The 19,246-nt window shown below is 47.5% G+C and overlaps 1 protein-coding gene across 1 annotated transcript in view; it reads right to left on the bottom strand.

Moving 5' to 3' along the window:
* The window catches only part of LOC134958417 (SRSF protein kinase 3-like), an 81,848-nt gene that overhangs the window by 46,152 nt on the left and 16,450 nt on the right, over nt 1–19,246 (bottom strand). The window contains exons 2-7 of the mRNA XM_063941012.1: nt 10,980–11,067; nt 5,265–5,373; nt 5,003–5,090; nt 4,315–4,404; nt 2,999–3,103; nt 1,170–1,332 (exon numbers count right to left, since the gene is read on the bottom strand). Of these exons, the coding sequence (XP_063797082.1) occupies nt 1,170–1,332; nt 2,999–3,103; nt 4,315–4,404; nt 5,003–5,090; nt 5,265–5,373; nt 10,980–11,067 (643 nt within the window). The remainder of the gene's footprint in view (nt 1–1,169; nt 1,333–2,998; nt 3,104–4,314; nt 4,405–5,002; nt 5,091–5,264; nt 5,374–10,979; nt 11,068–19,246) is intronic.

Here is a 19,246-nt window from a genome sequence, read left to right on the forward strand (position 1 = left end):
TTTGGGTGGGTTATTTTGTTTCTGTGCAGGGTAAATACTGGCTGCTTTATTTTTACACTGCAATTTAGATTTAAGTTTGAACACACCACACCCAAATCTAACTCTCTCTGCACTTGTTACATCTGAATATCCCCCCCCCCCCGCCCCCCCCCCGCAGTGCCCATGGTTTTGCCCAACTGCTAACAAATCTGCTGCTGCGATCAACTCTGTATTAGGCCCTTGGTCCTCAAAACCTCAAACAGGTCACATTTTCCAGGTCACCCAACAGGTGCACAGGTACAGTCATTACTCACTGACACATTTTAAAGATCCACTAGAGCTAATTATTTCACCCGTGATTCTGTAAGAATAACTGGAAAACATGCACTGTTTGGGGTCCTGAGGGCTGAGTTTGAGAACCTATGGCATAGGGAAAATTCTGATAGGTAAACCTGCATGAGAGACCACTGTAAGTAATCTTGCTTGATGTAGTTTGTTTGTTCTGGGATGGACAATATGTTCTTCCGGGTGTGGCTCATCAAATCGACAGTGTCTAGGTCGACAATGTTTAGGTCGACCACTATAGGTCGACAGTCACTAGGTCGACATGGATGGAAGGTCGACAGGGTTTCTAGGTCGACATGTGCTAGGTCGACAGGTCTAAAGGTCGACATGAGGATTTTTTTTCTGTGTGTCGTTTTCTTCGTAGAGTGACCGGGATCCCAAATTAGTGCGCCGCATCCCCTCGCATGGTGCCTTCGCTCCGCTACCGATTCGCTCGGCACACTTTACCATTCCAATCGTAGTCCACGTGGATCGTTAAGTATGAAAAAATTCAAAAAAAGAAAAAAAATGTGAAAAACTCATGTCGACCTTTAGACCTGTCGACCTAGCACATGTCGATCTAGAAACCCTGTCGACCTTCCATCCATGTCGACCTAGTGACTGTCGACCTATAGTGGTCGACCTAAACATTGTCGACCTAGACACTGTCGATCTTCAGACCGGATCCCGTTCTTCCATAGTACAGAGGGTGACTGGAATGTTTAGTTAGAGCCCTCCCCATTCTCTTACTGGTAGGGCTTTCTGCGGTCTTCACTACTCGGAGATGATCACGTTACACACTATCCCTGACGATGGGTGCTGAGCAGTGCAGAGGTAGAGCCATATTATCAGCAGAAAGATCATACCATCAGCTGCACCTTCACAGCTCCTATTGTGGTTCCAGGCCGCTGCCTCTGCCACGTACTGCTGCAGGTTGTCGGCCTTTACACATATGAGGATGTTTTCTGGCTTAATATCAGTGTGGATAATACGGCAATTCTTGTGCAGAAAGTTTAGACCTTGCAGTACCTTAGAAAACCAAAGATTAAGCATTTAGCGTTATCCTGAGCAGTATGGGCTGAATATAGCTCACTGTAGCCAATACGAGTATAACCTTTGTGCTTTAAGCTGGACCAATTCCACTATCCATACATCTGTTACATAAAGGGAGAGATGTATCAAAGCTAGGAGATAGATAAACTGGACATAAAGGGTGGAATTCAATTGTTTGAAAAGTCGGTTGGGTGTCTGTTTTTTCCTGTCTATTAGAAAAAAAACAGATACCCAACTGACTTTGCAAACAATTGAATACCCCTCAAAGTATCAACCAATCAGTTCCTGTCATTTGTAAAATTACAGTTAGAAACAGATTGTCTGGTACTTTATCTCTCTCCTCTTTATCTCTTTTCAAGGTTTGATACAACTCCCCCATTCCATTGCATCCTGTCAGTGAGCAGAATCAGGTAGCACAACCATGACAGATTATGACCTCTTCACTTAAATCAATTTACTGACAGAAATTTTCGATTAAATTTTTACTTAAACTCGAATCAGTTGTTGTTTTTTTTCTTGCTATTTCCCAATCCCTGTGTAATCCCCCCCCCCCCCCCCCCCCCGTTGATTAGGTAAAAAAGCTTGCCATAGACTACATTGGGGCAGATGTATTAACCAGGAGAAGGCATAAGGAAGTGATAAACCAGTGATATGTGCAAGGTGATAAAGGCACCAGCCAATCAGATCCTAACTGTTAATTTACATATTGGAGCTGATTGGCTGGTGCCTTTATCACCTTGCACATATCACTGGTTTATCACTTCCTTATGCCTTCTCCAGGTTAGTACATCTGCCCCACAGTATGTTATGCAAGGGAAAAGCCGCCTCTCAACATCCACTGCCCCTAGGCACAGGCCAAGTGGTCATGATGGTTAATGCAGATCTGAGTGCAGTAATGCTGATTAAATGGTCTCATCTTACTCATATTACTTTAGTATTTACTTGTTCCCTCCTGTCCTCTTTCCAATAAGTCTGTAAGCTCTTCAGGCCAGTTCTATCCTCCTTATGATCTTTGGTTTTGGCCCTCATTCCGAGTTGTTCGCTCGGTAATTTTCTTCGCATCGCAGCGATTTTCCGCTAATTGCGCATGCGCAATGTCCGCAGTGCGACTGAGCCAAGTAAATTTGCTATGCAGTTAGGTATTTTACTCACGGCATTACGAGGTTTTTTCTTCGTTCTGGTGATCGGAATGTGATTGACTGGAAGTGGATGTTTCTGGGCAGAAACTGGCCGTTTTATGGGTGTGTGTGAAAAAACGCTGCCGTTTCTGGGAAAAACGCGGGAGTGTCTGAAGAAACGGAGGAGTGTCTGGGCGAACGCTGGGAGTGTTTGTGACGTCAAACCAGGAACGAAACTGACTGAACTGATCGCAGATGCAGAGTAAGTCTGAAGCTACTCAGAAACTGCTAAGAAGTGTCTATTCGCAATTCTGCTAATCTTTCGTTCGCAATTTTACTATGCTAAGATTCACTCCCAGTAGGCGGCGGCTTAGGGTGTGCAATGCTGCTAAAAGCAGCTTGCGAGCAAACAACTCGGAATGACCCCCTTTGTTCCTTCCATAAGCACCTTTGTCTTGTGTTGTCATCATTCTGTTTGCCTTCCATTAATGTGGACCTATAGAAGTAAACACACATATACATACCTGCTGTAGGATCCTCTTCACGCAGGTCAGTGGCAGCCCCTTCCGCCCATGGTTCCTCATCAGATGTAAGAGGGAGGGTCCCAGAAGCTCAAACACCAGGCAGACATGTGGAGTGGAGTTAGGGATTAAGTAACTCAACAACAATAAAAATAAATAACAAAAAAATTATAATGGATTTTGAGGTTTTTTTTAATTCAAGTGAGATGAACTTTTCCGCAGAGATCTGTATTTAAATGTTATTTTCAAGCTTTGTAGCTTACTAGTAATGTTTGTGACTCTCACATATTATTAGGGAAGCTGGCCAGCCATATCTCTATAAGGAACGGGACTGTGCTGCCCTTGAGTTTATCACGTACTACTAGTGTGTGATGTCACGGAAAACCTGTTTCAGCAACTCTGGCAAATATCCTTCACACACAATCATTTTCAGTCACTCAAGCTGCTGAAGTGTAACACTTTAGCTATCCTTTCCCACAGCGTACCTTCCTCTATTTGTGTTATGCCAAACCACTCTGCTGCCCTGTAAACAAATCTGGGCCAAGCCTTTCTGTTGTCATATAAACACAGCTGGGCCAAACTATTGTGCTGCAGGGTAAACGTGGCCTACGACAAACCATCCTGCTGCAGGGTAAACATGGCTGGGACAAACTATCCTGCTGCCGTGTAAACAGTGCTGCACCTAACCTTACTGCTGTTCTGTAAACTGAGCTGGGCCAAAACCATTTTGCCATTCTGTTGACAGCTGCAATTATTCTGGACATGGGCATATCAGTTAAATGTCCGCCAAGTTACATTTTTCAGACCCAGAGGGATGTGTCCTATTAAACGGTAGACATGGCATTGCTAGAATGGGATATGGTTTTGTTGATTTGGTTAGATAAGGGAAGGGGCCTAATTTATTTTGGCAGATTTACTTTTCTACTGACTATTACATAGACTTGGCCATACAGTCCCGATATTCAATTGAACTTAGATGATCAAAGTGGACATGCCTACTGGGACGAAAAGGGTGCAGTTTGGAAGATTGAAGGTTTTACCATAAATTGTGCCACTGTTCTAGGAATATTGGCTGATGATCACTCTACTGTACTGTACAGAGGGTCGGACCTGACCATTGTACCATCCTGTAGAGATGAGTCCACTTAAATGATCTGCAGAACTTCCAAGAGACTGCAAGCTGCAGGCACTAGTGTACCTCTCATGGTCCATTAATTAGAGGAGATTCCAGATATTAGCAGCCAAATGTGGCTGGCCTTATATGTACATGCTCATGGACTAGATGGAGTTTATCTGTCCGTACATGAAAATCATTGGATATGAAGGCCATTTTCTCCGATCAGTTTAAAGTCTTGAAGAAACTGTATGACGTTTTCTCCTTGGGATTCTTTTTTGTGAGCACCATTTACCTAAAAGCAAGTAACATAGATAGTTTAATTGGGTTTAAGTAAGGTTTACAAGGTGTCACTTGTGTAAATAATACAGATAGGACGGTCATATTGCAGGAAAAGGTAATCCATTTCCCTTTAAAGGTCAAAGCGATTATGTTGTTTTACAGATATTTTAGCCAAAGATGGAGCCCTTGTGTTTCAGGCCCACCTATACCAGACTACCCTGGTGCCATATTTTTTGCCAATGTCTATAGAAAGCCATTGGAGAGTATAGGAAAAACTCTGGCACAGAGCCAGAGTCTATGCTAACTCTTGTGCCAGAGGTATCAACAAAAAGATGGCATCCCGGTAATAGTGGGAGAGTCAGTTCTGAGTGTGGGGCACAGGACATCCCTTGTGTCATGCCCCCATGTGCACCACACATTAGAGCTACACTTTGGTGTTGTTGCCAACATGTGCACTATTGTTTTTAGGATTTGATAAACAAGTAAAGCGTGCCTATAAATATATGGGTGGCACTACTAGTGAGAAGTGGGATGGCCTGAATTTCTGTGCCCACCCTGGATATTGCCCTTCTGTGCCCCAGAACTACTTTCATCAAAAAAAAAATGATTACACAATTTAGCAGCGAGATTTCATCCAAGGCGGCCTCAGTAAACTTTTTCCCACTCTTTGATACTTTCACTGCAACATACTTCTTCTTCCTGGAATATATAACCATGGATGATCATCAGTGGAGGCTTCATGTCATCGTTGCCTTGCAGGACAGACGGGGAGAGCGGGATTACAGAGGGATTTCATTAGTTCAGTTTAGTAAATAGTGAACAGATCGCCGCTATGATCAGTTGTAGCTAATGGCGCTAATAAGTGGGACTTACTGCAAATCTCGGCAGAGCCAGACTGTGGAGAAATAGCCCCAGCCCACTTTGTGGAGGACTTGGTATCGTCTGTTCAGCATCTCCCCTGTTTGAACTGGGTGGTATCCTCCTGGGAGAAACAGCAGACAGTCATTAAAGGGAATATTATTTTTTTTATAAATCACCTACCCACTGTATATGTACTGCATTATTAAATAGTTTAACTGTGATCAGTCAAGTTAACAGTAATCAGCAGAAGACATGTTTGAGTGCAGACGAACAGACAAGTATCACTTTTTTCAGTATGCTTTTGTCTCTTTCTGTACATTGTATGTATATGTATATATATATATATATATATATATATATATATATAATTTTGTCTTTGTTTTTACAGTGTAATATGCTCTTGTAGCCTTTGGGTGTCACTGTTGCAGTTAGTGTTGATGACTAGGTCTTACGCGTGGCACACGTCTCTCTATACAGCAGCTAGTAATTGCAACATCTACATGGCCCAAACGGGTGGTCTTCAGTATGCCGACTGACGGGATCCCGGCGCACAGTATACCGGCGCCGGAATCCCGACAGCCGGCATACCGAAACTTATTCTCCCTCGTGGGGGTCCACGACCCCCCTGGAGGGAGAATAAAATAGCGTTGCGCGCGTGGCGCGCCACCGTGCCCGCAGCGAGCCCGCAAGGGGCTCATTTGCGCTCGCCACACTGTCGGTAAGCCGGCGGTCGGGCTCTCGGTGCCGATATGCTGGTCGCCGGGAGCCCCGACCGCCGGCATACCATACTGAACCCGGGCCAAACGTGACAGTCTGAACGACCACTTGGATCAAATCTGTCTGTCTAACCAAAACATGGTTTAATTGTGTGCAACCTGTCTAGACATTATTAATATTTATTTGCTAACAACATTTAGTTCAGTTCTCCACCATTTTTTGGGGGGCGCCAGTGCATCTAATTGCAGCAAAAAAAGTTAATCGATATATTGCTGAATGTTTATTCACAGCTAGAAATCACAAGTACAGGTTGAGTATCCCATATCCAAATATTCCGAAATACGGAATATTCTGAAATACGGACTTTTTTGAGTGAGATTGAGATAGTGAAACCTTTGTTTTTTGATGGCTCAATGTACACAAACTTTGTTTAATACACAAAGTTATTAAAAATATTGTATTAAATGACCTTCAGGCTGTGTGTATAAGGTGTATATGAAACATAAATGAAATGTGTGAATGTATACACACTTTGTTTAATGCACAAAGTTATAAAAAATATTTGCTAAAATTACCTTCAGGCTGTGTGTATAAGGTGTATATGTAACATAAATGCATTCTGTGCTTAGATTTAGGTCCCATCACCATGATATCTCATTATGGTATGCAATTATTCCAAAATACGGAAAAATCCCATATCCAAAATACCTCTGGTCCCAAGCATTTTGGATAAGGGAGACTCAACCTGTATTTATATATTACCACATAGCGGCTTTTTGCTCCAAGACTTCTATTGAAACTGCGTTCCAGTCCTTACCTCTACCCTGGAAGTCCAAAAGCATCATTTTACATCTTTACTTGGAGCAACAAGTCGCTATGTGGTAATATATAAATACTTGTCATTTCTAGCTGTGAATAAACATTCAGCAATATATCAATTAACTTTTTTTCCTGATATCATATACCTGTATTATTTTTATGACCTGCTGATCTCTCCTATGCAATCAGACTGACATACATTTTATCCCGATACGTGTAATATTTATATGGCTATAGGGGGTTATTCAGAGTTGGTCGCAGATTTGCTATTTTAGCAAAATCTGTGACCACTAAAATCGCATGCAGGGGGCCGCCCAGCACAGGGCAAGGCTGCCCAACGATGCAATCGCAATTCATTGCCAAAACATCGAATAGAGGTTGACCCTTTCTGCGTAGGCAGGCGGAGCGCCTGCGTACGCAGAAAATGCGTAGGCAGGCGATCGCAGGAAATGCAGGAGGCGCCATCAGCCAGCCCCGAAAATGCCCATGAATGCCTGCTTTTCCTGGTCCACTCACCTGAAATGCTGCGTCACCACCCCCAGATGCCCATCGCCTGTCAATCAGGATGCGGACGCATCCTACTGAGAGATGCAATTGCATCATGATAGCCCGCGCACTGCATCCGCAGTGTTCCGAAAGTCGCCCATTTGCGGAACACTGCAACCAGTTCTGAATAGCCCCTATAGGCCGCTGATGTTATTTCCATCTGCATACCGTGGTCATTTTGTCATTTTAATGTGTCCTCTTTGTTGAATAAATCTTTTTAGTAATACTTTCATACCAGCAGCCGTGTTTTGCTCTCTCCCATTTCACTTTTTGTATTATTTATATGGTGTAGTGGAAGCCCAGTTCCATACTGTGGGGGCAGCCACACAAGTCTGTTTTATTCCATATACAACAATATACTGTTATAACTAGCACCCACTGTTTTTATTTGTATTATGCTGATCTACCTGGCAGCTGGGATGAAATATCCCGTTCACCGCTCTGCATACCAGGGCAGCATGCATGAGCGGCATATGGATCAACCCCTCCAACCTGCATCTCTGCTTCCCCTGGTCTCCTGCAGAGCAGTCCAGAGCAGTATGGCATTTATATGCAGCGCTTGGTAGGGGGTGGTATTGAGATCCTGGCGTTTGCTATGCTGGTGGTCAAAATACAGACAGCGGCATCCCAACATGCAGGATCCCGACACCTACTAGGTAAGTATACTAAGCCTGAACTCCTACCTCCATAACCCCCCCCCCCTCCTCTCCCCGCAGCCTAACCCTAACCCTCCCCGATGGTGCCTAATTCTAACACTCCCTCCCCGCAGCCTAAACCTATTAATCTCTGGTGGTGCCTAACCCCAACCCTCCTTCCCTGCAGCCTAACCCTGCCTTCCCCCCAGCCTAACCCTACTCCCGCCCCAGCCTAACCCTCCCCACAGCCTAACCCTAACCCTCCCCGCAGCCTAACCCTACCCTACCCCCAGCATAGCCCTCCCCTCCCCTCCCCCCCAGCCTAACCCTCCCCCCAGCCTAAACCTAGCCCACCCCGCAGCATAATACTCCCCTCCCCCCAGCCTAACCCTAACCGCAGCCTAACCCCCCCCCAGCCTAACCCTAACCCTCCCCACAGCCTAACCCTAACCCTCCCCGCAGCCTAACTCTACCCTACCCCCAGCATAGCCCTACACCCCCCAGCCTAACCCTCCCCCCAGCCTAAACCTAGCCCACCCCGCAGCATAATACTCCCTCCCCCCAGCCTAACCCTACTCCCCTCCCCCAGCCTAACCCTAACCGCAGCCTAACCCTCCCCTCCCCCCCAGCCTAACCCTAACCCTTCCCCCCCAGCCTAACCCTCCCCCCCCAGCCTAACACTAACCCTCCCCGCAGCCTAACCCTACCCTACCCTTCCCCCAGCCTTACCCCCCATCCTAACCCTAACCCATCCCGCAGCATAACACTCCCCTCCCCCCAGCCTAACCCTACTCCCCTCCCCCCAGCCTAACCCTACTCCCCTCCCCCCAGCCTAACCATAACCTCAGCCTAACCCTCCCCTCCCCCGCAGCCTAACCCTACCCTTCCCCCCCAGCCTAACCTCCCCCCACCCCAACCTAACCCTAACCCACCCCGCAGCATAACACTCCCCTCCAGCCTAACCCTCTCCCTGCAGCCTAACCTAACCTCCCCACCCCCTGCTGCCTAACCCTAAGCAGCCCTGCATACTTACATTTGCAATGCTGGCAGACGGGATCCAGCACCCGCATTGCGATTAATGTCTGCATCCCGGCATCAGTATTCTGAGTAGTGTCAGGATTCCGGCATTGATATTCCGACTGCCGACATCCCAAACACCGGGATCCTGACCAGATCCCTTTGGTAGGCTATAGATCCTGTTCTCTCGCCAGATGATAACACTCTGTACCTGCTTCTGTGTGGTGAAAGTATCCACACTTCTTGCTGATCAGTGATTGGGCCAAACAATGGAATTTCCAAGTAAGTGGCCAACATTATATTATTTATTACTAGCTGTAAAAGCTGAAAATTACTGAATCAACAAAAATATTGCAACAGTCTAAGGTTGAGATTAGCACTTAGGGGCCTATGAACCAAGAGAGTAAGAGAGGTTCATTAACACCATAGGTGTAGTAGCTTTAGTGGGTGCTGGAGGTCCCACTGCTATGGGGCCCGGAGGCTTAGGGAGCCCGCCTCTGGGGCCTGACTCAACTGCACCCAGGTCATAAAATTCTCTAGCAAGTTAACAGAATTGCCCGCTACGCAGTGTGGCCCACATATATCAAGCCTTGAAGAGTTTATAAATTGCACGGGTAATAAAGTAACAACCAATCGGCTCCTAGCTGTCATTTTTCAAACACAGCCTGTAACATGGCAATTAGGAGCTGATTGGCTGGTACTTTATCACTGGGCAATTTATCACTCTCCAAGCTTGATAAATCTGGGACTTTGTGACATAGGTCCTCATTCCGAGTTGATCGCTCGCTAGCTACTTTTTGCAGCTGTGCAAACACATAGTCGCCGCCCACGGGGAGTGTATTTTCGCTTTGCAAGTGTGCGATCGCATGTGCAGCCGAGCGGGACGAAAAAGTTTTTTGCAGTTTCAGAGTAGGTCTGAACTTACTCAGCCCTTGCGATCACTTCAGCCTGTCCGGTCCCGGAATTGACGTCACACACCCGCCCTGCAAACGCCTGGACACGCCTGCGTTTTCCCTACCACTCCCAGAAAACGGCCAGTTGACACCCATAAACGCCCTCTTTCTGTCAATCTCCTTGCGAACACCCGTGCGAATGGATTCGTCGCTAGAAGCCTAGCCCAGCAACGATGCTGTTTGTACCCGTATGACACACATGCGCATTGCAGTGCATACACATGGGCAGTAGTAAACTGACTGCTGTGCTGCGAAATCGGCAGCGTGTGATCAACTCGGAATGACCCCCATAATGTGAACTGAGGGCACTGTGTGACAGGTGTATTGGCAGAAATACAATGTGCTATATTGTTAATTTGGGGCACTACGATGTAATACAATATGAACTGGAGGCACTGTGTGGTATATTGTGAAATAGGGCACTACTATCTGTGGTGAATAAATAACTGCTGTGGAGAGAAGTGTCTCTCTAGAAGTGGGTGGGGCCCTTTCAAAATGTTGCTATGGGGCTCACAAAATTCTGGCTACACCCCTGGCTAACACTGAAGGGGGGAGGGGTTGCCAGTATGAAGTGCCAAGGCTGTATGGTGTATGTTATCCTGTACATTGGGCGTGATTCAGATATGGACGTAATGCCAATACTTGCAGGGTTAATAGATTATCGGCCGAGTGCAGGAGCTCCACGGTCCAACTGCGCACACACTTAGTGATGCCGCTTGCAGTGAGGACTTATTCACAAAGTGATTGACAGTGAGGGAACGTTTGGGGGAAGTATGATTGGTGGAGGAAGAAACGCAGCCGTGACGTGTCCATTTTCAGGCTGTATCTCGGCCTACACCTGCGATCCCGAACACAGAAAAAATGGCAGCTGCGAATATTGTTCTTTAACAATTTTTAAAGCACTTCATACCCAGTGGCCCTATGTACATACAATAAAAAAAATCTACGTGGCGAGACGGGTATCCTACAGCACTGCCGAATCCAGGATGCCAACGGCAGCATTTGCACCTATTCCACACTCTGGCACAACATTGACTCACCTAGGCAATACTCTGCAGGGTTCTCCTCGCACACCTCCTTATCAGACATGGTGAGAGACGTACTTGTCCTTAAGCTGGACGCTTGTCCCTGAAATATAACCAGCTGTATTACTGTAAACTCAAATTATATACATCATGTGATACAGTGTGATCTCTGCATTACCATCTGGCTGTAGCTGGCCAGCCTCTGTCCTCGAGGACCCTTTCACCCTCTTCTCCGGCCTTTGACAAGTCAGAAATGTGCCCAGACTGCACAGGGGTATGATATTTCTTTCTGGCCCGGAGGAGCTCAGATGTTGGCGTGAGGAGAGTGCTAATGGATTGGCAGTGATGCCAAGCTGACTTGCATGACCCCCCTGCTCTGGCAGATGCCCAGTAATAAAGTAGATGGCATTCTGAGTACTGGATAAGGACGAGCGAGGGATTTCACCTGATTTGCCTCTCAAGGCTTTTCATACATTCATTGGGATTTGTAGAAATGCACAAGACGTGCCGAGTGGTAAAGCAGACGGCAGAACAGCACGAGCTACATAGTCGGGAATGATGTAGTCAAAATGTCAACATTTATAATATTGTCATTCATAATAGCGACATCACAATTTCGTCAGTTTCTAATGCTGACACTGAATTTGTTAGTATGTGCAGAATGTCGAAATGTTCACAGTGTTGACCTGTGAAATGCCGACATTCTGCACGGATGCGGTGCCGTCTTGGGGACTAATTGGGGACTGCTTCAATTAGCCAGCGGTAAATTACCGTGGGTAATATAGTTCTTCCCTAAGTCTTTGGTACCAACGATAATAATGGGTAAAATAATATTTATAATGCTATATTTTGTGAAAACAAAAGTTCAATAAATATTTTGGGGTATATTTAATAAAGTGTGATTTTTTTTTAGAAGTGGAGATGTTACCCATGGCAACCAATCAGATCCTACTTATCATTCATCTAGCACCTTCTATAAGATAATGGCTACAATCTGATTGGTTACCATGGGCAACATCTCCACTTCTAAAAAAACCTCACACTTTAGTAAATGTATCCCTTAAGGGGGGTACTCACGGAGCGATAATCTAAGCAGTCTGACCAGATTGCTTAGATTTTCAGCAACCTCTCTCCGTGTGTATCCCTCACAGCGATAGCGATGCGCGGGCCCGCGCGGCGCTATAGCTGCTAGATTGGCCTGCATGCAATGAAATGAGCGCCCCCCCTCACACTCAGCACACATCGCGCTGTGTTGAGCGGGGGGAGAGATGTGTGCTGAGCAGGTTCGCTCAGCACACATCTCTCCCCTGATCTGCCGGTGAGTACTGGCCTTTACTCTGAAACTGATTCTTCTTTGCTCTTAAAGGAGCCGATTCCCGAGTTGCAGCATTGTAAAAAATGGGCATTTTGAGGGAGGTGATTTGGCGGCCTCTCATGGAGTGTCGTAGACGTGTGTGTCGGCTTCTGGGCATGATCATAGCGCACGGACGGAGATAGGATGCCGGATCTTTTTGCATTGGATACAAGTTTCCCATAGCAACCAATCAGATCCTACTTATTTATCTAGCGCCTTCTAGTAGATAATAGCTAGAATCTGTTTGGTTGCTGAGGGCAACGTCTCCACTCCTGTTAACCCACACTTTAGTACATATACAGTACTCCTGGGAGAGGCGATCATCTCAGCACCTAGTAAAAGGTGGTAGTTTAGGCCTTCCAGGCAGGACTGCAGGTTCATCTTCAGCCATTTTTCCATGGGCTTTACCATTTATTAGGTGGTAGTGCAGTTTTACATATAAACAGTTTGATTATTTTAGGTATATGTCTAGCTTCTTACGTAACTGAAAGCGTTGCTTGTGGGGGTCGTTTAGATCTGATCGTAGATGTGCTAAATTTAGCACATTTGAGATCATTTACTCTGACATGCAGGGGTACGCTCAGCACAGGGCTAGGCCGCCCCGCATATCTGGGCCAACCCCCCCCCCCCCCCCCCCCGCACAGCGGCAATGCTTTTGTATCTGGTGAGTAGCTCCCTGCTAGCGCAGCTCCTGCGCACTGGCAGGCCGCTACTCGCCGCGACCCTGGTTGCAGTGGCTGCCTGTGATGTCACGCAGCCGCCGCGGCCTGCCTACCCCCGCCCCCATGGTACGGACACGCCTCCATTGTCCGGACTGCGCCCCCTCCTGTCCCTCAACTGCCTCTGCCTGTCAATCAGGCAAAGGCAATTGCACCAGTGAGATGCTGTTAGCATCTCACTGGGCTCCCAGGCTGCGCCTGCGCACTCCACAAAGTGATTCAGACTGCGATTGCTGCCGCTGCAGCGATGAAGTCTGAATTACCCCCTATATCCTATGTGATGTATGGCAGCTTTCAATATTTCAATAGCCCAATATATATATTTTTTTGGCTGTCTATTAATACAGACTTTTAAGAAAACATGTAGATAATAGCAGGGAAGCTAGTAGTGAATATGCAGAATTATGAGACACGGTCAGTTGCAGACCTCGTCATATCCCTCTAAGACCAGCTCCATATGTTGCAAGATAGGAGAACACAGATTGAGGTATTATCTTGAAATGACTTAAAATCTGCCTACATTTTGCTGGGATCACCGTGGAATATTAAATGTAATCCGAAGAGATCAGTGCTCAGTCTAGTATCCTGCAAATCCGTGTATGATGTAAAACAGTCTTGTTTAATACAAGTACGTGCCAAGGATTAGAGTCCAGTGTATACAGTTACATTGTAGGGACTAAATGCGACTAAACGGGAACGTTTGGCTCTGCCATTACTGTCACACGCTATTACAGGCTGTTATTTCATTGGTGGTTATTGATTGGAGATTATTATTAAACCAGAACTATGTATACTTGTGGATTGTACTGTCCTACCTTGGATTGCGAGTAACAAGACACTTGCGTTTAGCATATGACCTCTGTGCCATTTATAATGCTAGGCAAATTCAGGTGAATAGCTTAAATGTTCTGATCAAAATATTATTAGCAAAGTTTAATTATAAGGCGCCACAGATTTGGCAGCACAGTACTGAAGGGGTAATTCAGATCTGATCGTAGATGTGCCAAATGTAGCACATCTACGATCAGTTTCTCTGGCATGCGGGGGGACGCCCAGCACAGGGCTAGTCCGCCCCGCATGTCAAGTCCTACACCCCCCCCCCCCCCCCTGCACAGGTACAAAAGCATTGCACGGCTAGCTGCGCTTGCAGGCATGTGACGTCACGCAGCAGTCAAGTTCTACCCCAGCAACTGTCCGGACACGCCTGCGTTGTCCGGACCGCGCCCCACCAACGGCGTTCTAACGCCGTTGGCACGCCCCCTCCCGCTCCACGACCGCCTCTGCTTGTCAATCAGGCAGAGGCGATCGCAGCCCTGAGATGCTGTTAGCGTCTCACTGGGCTTCCCGGAGTGCGCACAAAGGGCTTCAGACTGCGATCGCTGCCACTGCAGCAATCCAGTCTGAATTAGGTCCTGAATAAAAAAGATATGACGCACACAAAACAGTTTGAGTAATATAAATAGTGCATGGATGGAATTAATGACCCCATTGCGAGGCATACAGACAATATCCGCATAATGTGGGTCATTCTGACCCGTTCGCTCGCTGCTGTTTGGCGCAGCCGAGCGAACGGGTCTCTACTGCGCATGCGCCGGTGCCGTAGTGCGCCGGCGCATGCCAGACGGCCGAAGGCCGTAGCAGGGTTGCGATCGCCTCTGCCTGATTGACAGGCAGAGGCGGTCGCTGGGCGGGAGGGGGCGGAACGGCGGCATTTGGCCGCCGGTTTGTGGGAGCGGTCCGGCCAACGCAGGCGTGGCCGGACCGAACTGAGGACGGGCCGCAGCGGCTGCGTGATGTCACAGCTGCATGTGACGTCATGCCGCAGCTAAAGCACTGGCCAGGAGCTACTCTTGAAGTGCAAAGGCATCGCCGCTGTGCGATGCCTTTGCACTTCTGCGGGGAGCGGCACTGACATGCGGGGCGGGCTAGCCCTGTGCTGGACATCCCCCCACATGTCAGTGTGAATGATCGTAGCTGTGCTAAATTTAGCATAGCTACGATCAACTCGGAATGACCCCCGATTAGAGGCATGTAAGTCGCAATTAAGCAGAATAATTAATGGGGGCAATTTTTATCAATTTACATGACAGTCAGGATAATATGGCTCAAAACATACAAGACTGCCATGACATAACGGAACATTACGGTTATGTATAATAAAATTAATAGATGACATTTCAGTCAAATTGCATGAAAAAATTATTCAGCGTAAGACATGGTAAGAGCAAGTGAAGTCAACAGTGAGCAAACATGAGACCCTGCCCGTCAGAGCTTATATTCTAAAGGGAGGGGGTAATGTAGTGGCCTAGATGGGGTCATGATGATGCAGGGGCCAAGGTCAAGTGGAGACCTGGAATGCTCAGAAAGTGCAGACACTATGGGGGTCATTCCGAGTTGTTCGCTCGCAAGCGGACTGGGAGTGAATCTTAGCATCTTAAAATTGCGAACGATGTATTCGCAATATTGCGATTACACACCTCGTAGCAGTTTCTGAGTAGCTCCAGACTTACTCGGCTTCTGCGATCAGTTCAGTGCTTGTCGTTCCTGGTTTGACGTCACAAACACACCCAGCGTTCGCCCAGACACTCCCCCGTTTCTCCGGCCACTCCTGCGTTTTTTCCGGAAACGGTAGCGTTTTTTCCCACACGCCCATAAAACGGCCTGTTTCCGCCCAGTAACACCCATTTCCTGTCAATCACATTACGATCACCAGAACGATGAAAATGCCGTGAGTAAAATTCCTAAGTGCATAGCAAATTTACTTGGCGCAGTCGCAGTGCGGACATTGCGCATGCGCATTAAGCGGAAAATCGCTGCGATGCGAAGATTTTTACCGAGCGAACAACTCGGAATGACCCCCAATTAATGTATACGTTAAGCGCAAAGAGCCTAGCTAGCAGAAAAATAGAGTGGCCGTCTTCTGCGGCAATGTAGGCTGCAAGTTGCAATACAAGACCTGCAATGGTGTCTCATTCAACATTGGACCTAGAGTGTTAAGTCAAAACTTATGTAGCAAGAAGTTGAGTCTGAGCACCCTGTACGAAGATTCTGTCATTATGGCTCAATGAGAGGCTAGCAAGAGGAAATCAGGAAGATGCTGGCAGGAAAGTGTCACATGTCGAGTCCGAGTCGCCGTTACCGGGTCATCTCGCAGCTGTTTGTATTCGTCCTGGCCGTGTGTGACATTCTAGAACGCAGTGCTAACCAATCAGCATGTGAGTTTAGCGTTCTCTGCCAGCGGTTCCTGAAATTGTGCTCACCTGACTGATCTGACCAACTGGATTCGAGTAATCGTGCTCACATGCACCACTCAGCCTGTTGGCACTAGGAGCACATTATTTAAAACTGGACCTGCACTGTGTTCATTGCCAGAACAACTTATTTCCAAAGAGGTCAGTGCCCTGTCTCCTGGTGTCATCAGCGTTCTGATCCTGTCATCAGTCTCTTGCACTACTAATAGCATTCTGCATCTGCAGGGCTGTTTCTAGCCAATTTGGCTCCCAGTGCGAGATTTAAAAATGCGCCCCCCCATGACATTAAAAAATGTGCCCCCCCCCACCTAGATAAAAAAAACTTGCGCGCCCGGCAAGGGGCGTGGCCTCATTTAAATGGGCATGGCCTCGTCTGAAAAGACTACCTCACAATCCAGTTTTTGACCCTGCTCCAACAGATCACGACCACCACAGAAAAAAAAAATTCTACCATCTTAAGCCCCACACAGTAATGCCCCCTGCACCATATTATACCACACACTGCAATGCCCTTGATACATTAAATCCCCACACTACGGCAGGCAAGAGTCCCCATTTCACACATTACGGCAGGTGTCCCCATTTTACACATTGAGAGAGAGAGAGAATACTTACAGAGGCGATTACCGCTCTTCGGCCCGCCTCACCAGTCGCTCCTCGTGCCGGCCTTTCCCTCTTCCTAACTTGGATACCCCTCTGTACTCCGCTCGGGGGTGGGGGGTTCGCGGAGTGACAGGGTTGTGTCGTGACGTAACGACGCAACCGCATCATTCCGTAAAACTCCGCCCCCCGAGCGGGTTACTCGGGGAGAAATAGGAGGGGGAAGCAGGGAGCCACATTTAGTGCCGCGGCGGGCGCCCAGTGCGGTTGCACTGCTTGCCTGCCCCAAGAAACGGCCCTGTTCATCTGATCCCGTCATCAGTCTCTTGCACTACTAATAGCATTCTGCATCTGATCCTGTCATCAGTCTCCTGCACTGCTAAAAAGCATTCTGCATCTGATCCAGTCATCAGTCTCCTGCACTACTAATAGCATTCTGTATCTGATCCAGGCATCAGTCTCCTGCACTACTAATAGCATTCTGTATCTGATCCAGGCATCAGTCTCCTGCACTACTAATAGCATTCTGCATCTGATCAGTCATCAGTCTCCTGCACTGCAAAACAACATGGGCCCTCATTCCGAGTTGTTCGCTCGCTAGCTGCTTTTAGCAGTCGTGCAAACGCTAAGCCGCCGCCCTCTGGGAGTGTATCTTAGCTTAACAGAAGTGCGAACGAAAGGATCGCAGCACTGCTGCAAAAAAAGATTGTGTCGTTTCTGAGCAGCTCCAGACCTACTCCTAGCTAGTGATCACCTCAGACTATTTAGTTCCTGTTTTGATGTCATGAACGCGCCCTGCGTTCGGCCAGCCATGCCTGCGTTTCTCCAGGTATGCCTGCGTTTGTATCTGACACGCCTACATTTTTACACACACTCCCCGAAAACGGTCAGTTACCTCCCAGAAACACCCACTTCCTGTCAATCACTCTGCGGCCAGCAGTGCGACTGAAAAGCGTTGCTAGACCTTGTGTGAGACTGCATCGGCTGTTGTGAAAGTACGTTGCGCGTGCGCATTGTGCCCCATACACATGCGTAGAAGTGCCGATTTTAGCCTGATCGCTGTGCTGCGGACAACGGCAGCTAGCGATCAACTCGGAATAACCCCCCTAGTTAGCAGTCTCCTGCATTGCTAAACAGCATGGTCCATCTGATCCAGTCATCAGTCTCCTGCACTGCTAAACAGCATTCTGCATCTGATCCAGTCATCAGTCTCCTGCACTGCTAACCAGCATTCTGCATCTGACACGGTTATCAGTCTCCTGCATTACTAAACAGCATTCTGCATCTGATCCTGTCATCAGTCTCCTGCACTGCTAAACAGCATTCTGCATCTGATCCAGTCATCAGTCTCCTGCACTGCTAACCAGCATTCTGCATCTGACACGGTTATCAGTCTCCTGCATTACTAAACAGCATTCTGCATCTGATCCTGTTCCTGTCATCAGTCTCTTGCAATATCATGTTGCATTCATACCAGTCACCAGTATTGCTACTGCATTCTGCATTCTGTACCTACAGCCTGCTTCCATTGTGCACAGCACACCGCTTCAACACCACCTGCAGCCTGCTTCACTTGTGCAAACCACTCAGCTTCAGCACCTCCTGCAGCCTGCTTCCATCGTGCAAAGCACTCAGTTCTGGCATCACTTGCAATCTGCTTCTATTTGTGTTTAGCTCTCGATTCCAACCTAACCAGCAGTCTGCCCCTAGTGTGCCTAGGGCCTGATTCAGAAATGGACGCAGTTCACAACGCTGCTGCGTCTTTAGATGCAGCAGCAAAGGGAAAACATGCTAATGCAACAGTAGGTGTCTTATGTATATAGACACCACCTGCTTCTGTGATCCGTTGCTGCATCCTAAGATGCAGCATTGGCTTAGCCACCTGTTTGAGTCATCGCAGCTCTATAGCCGAGGCCAGAAAATCTGTGTCACACGACGTGGACCCTGACCTCTGCACCTCCAGAAAATGGGGGCCCCCGATAGACTTCGCAGCAGAAGATCAGTGCATGTGCAGTACAAATCCTCAATATGTACAGATCCTCTGTAGTCCATAAACGATCGGCCCATAGCACCCAGCTCTTATATCTTCAGCTGCCTGCCTCCGATGTACTACCTGGTATTCCAGGTTTCCTAAAACCAGACAGTTGCGCTTACGGCACTCACTCCAGTGATCCTAAGCCTGATCCACATTTGCCCTCAAGCATTATACACTCTCCAGCAAGTGTTTTTATTTGCCCTAGGGGTCCTGATCCGAATCACCAAAAGCTCAGTAATGTGATGGTACGTCTCATGGAAGGAGTCACAGAAGGAAGCCACCTTAAGCAGGTCGAAAAAAAGAAAAGAGTCCCCACTGTGAAG

The sequence above is a fragment of the Pseudophryne corroboree genome, chromosome 9, assembly GCF_028390025.1.
Source record: "Pseudophryne corroboree isolate aPseCor3 chromosome 9, aPseCor3.hap2, whole genome shotgun sequence".
In the NCBI taxonomy this organism is placed as follows: Eukaryota; Metazoa; Chordata; class Amphibia; order Anura; family Myobatrachidae; genus Pseudophryne; species Pseudophryne corroboree.